We start from the raw sequence: 1291 nt of genomic DNA, 5'->3' as shown, positions 1-1291 counted from the left end.
AGGACTCCCAGAGGGCTTTAGGGGCAATCAAGTTACTTCAGAGTTCACTTAACTATCGTAATATTGAAATCGCAGCAGCCAATTTGCACACAGCAAGCTCTCACAAGAAACGACGTGATCATGGCCTGAGGATCCGCTGCTGTTTAGTTGGAAGAGGGAGAAACCTAGAGCATCAGGCACAAATACTTAACTGATACTCAAAATTGTGCCTTGGGATATTTTATGTATCTTTAATCAACGAAGACCAAACCAAATATAGATATTAAAGTGGTTTCATTACATACAAACTAAGCTCACCAGTGGCTATAACACGTAACTTATACTTTACGGCAATGTCCGCTTTAAATTGCCCTTTCAAAACATCATGATTCCTAACAAAATTCTAAACTGCTTTCAGAAAATGTTCGAACGTGAATTATCTTTGATGATTTGGTGCCCTCATCGAAATGTAACATTTCTTTTCTTCAGACGTCAGAAAATTCAGCTTAAAATCTCATGAAACACGGGACTGAAAGGAAATAGGAATTGAAAATCCCGGAACCTCTGCTCAATATATTTCAAAGCACCAACTTCTGAAAAAAACTCTGTTTAAGGAACCCCAACACGGGCCAAACCTTGCAACTTCCTAAGATTAGAGCAGTAGCTTGGTGAATTCCAAGCGTGAAGCAGTGACTGAAATGTTTTTGTTAAGTTCTCAACCACCGAACCCATACAGAGTTCGGCCTTGGCGTTTCAGGGCATAGACCACATCCATGGCGGTAACAGTCTTGCGTTTAGCGTGTTCCGTGTAGGTGACCGAGTCTCGGATGATATTTTCCATGAAAATCTTGAGAACCCCGCGAGTTTCCTCGTAAATGAGGCCGGAGATGCGCTTAACGCCCCCACGACGAGCGAGGCGGCGAATGGCAGGTTTAGTGATTCCCTGGATATTATTTCGGAGGACTTTCCGGTGCCGTTTCGCATCCCCTTTACCGAGACCTTTCCTGCCTTTGCCTCTACCGGACATCACACCCGGAGATAAAGCTTTGTAATGGACTTGAATCCTCGGCTCCGAAATTAAACGTGTGATGCTCTAACAACTGAGCTTCCCGGGCTCAGGAGTAGAACCTGACACAGCGACCTTCACTGGCAAAAATGGGACATTACAGCGTCCACATTCGCTTTGCTTTTCAATCATCCACCCTATTGAGCTTATTTCACTCACACATCCAATCCCAGTGCCCGTACGGGCTTGGTGCACAAACCCTCTCTTAAAACACTATCAGCTGCACCCTGTTTCCTTGTTAAGGTC

The 1291-nt window shown here is 44.5% G+C and overlaps 1 protein-coding gene across 1 annotated transcript; it reads right to left on the bottom strand.

Moving 5' to 3' along the window:
• Positions 1–694: 694 nt before the first annotated feature.
• LOC144671991 (uncharacterized) lies at positions 695–1006 on the bottom strand. Its single transcript, XM_078533927.1, has one exon. The coding sequence runs from the start codon at positions 1004–1006 to the stop codon at positions 695–697; it is 312 nt and encodes a 103-aa protein (XP_078390053.1).
• Between the last annotated feature and the right edge of the window lie 285 nt (positions 1007–1291).

This window comes from Cetorhinus maximus, chromosome 35, assembly GCF_964194155.1.
Source record: "Cetorhinus maximus chromosome 35, sCetMax3.hap1.1, whole genome shotgun sequence".
Classification (NCBI taxonomy): domain Eukaryota; kingdom Metazoa; phylum Chordata; class Chondrichthyes; order Lamniformes; family Cetorhinidae; genus Cetorhinus; species Cetorhinus maximus.
The sequence above is the reverse complement of the archived record's forward strand: the minus strand, read 5'-3'. Positions and strand labels throughout refer to the sequence as shown.

What these genes read in the sequence shown, in the direction of transcription:
- LOC144671991 (XM_078533927.1), bottom strand. Translation starts at nt 1,006, where the DNA reads ATGTCCGGTAGAGGCAAAGGCAGGAAAGGTCTCGGTAAAGGGGATGCG.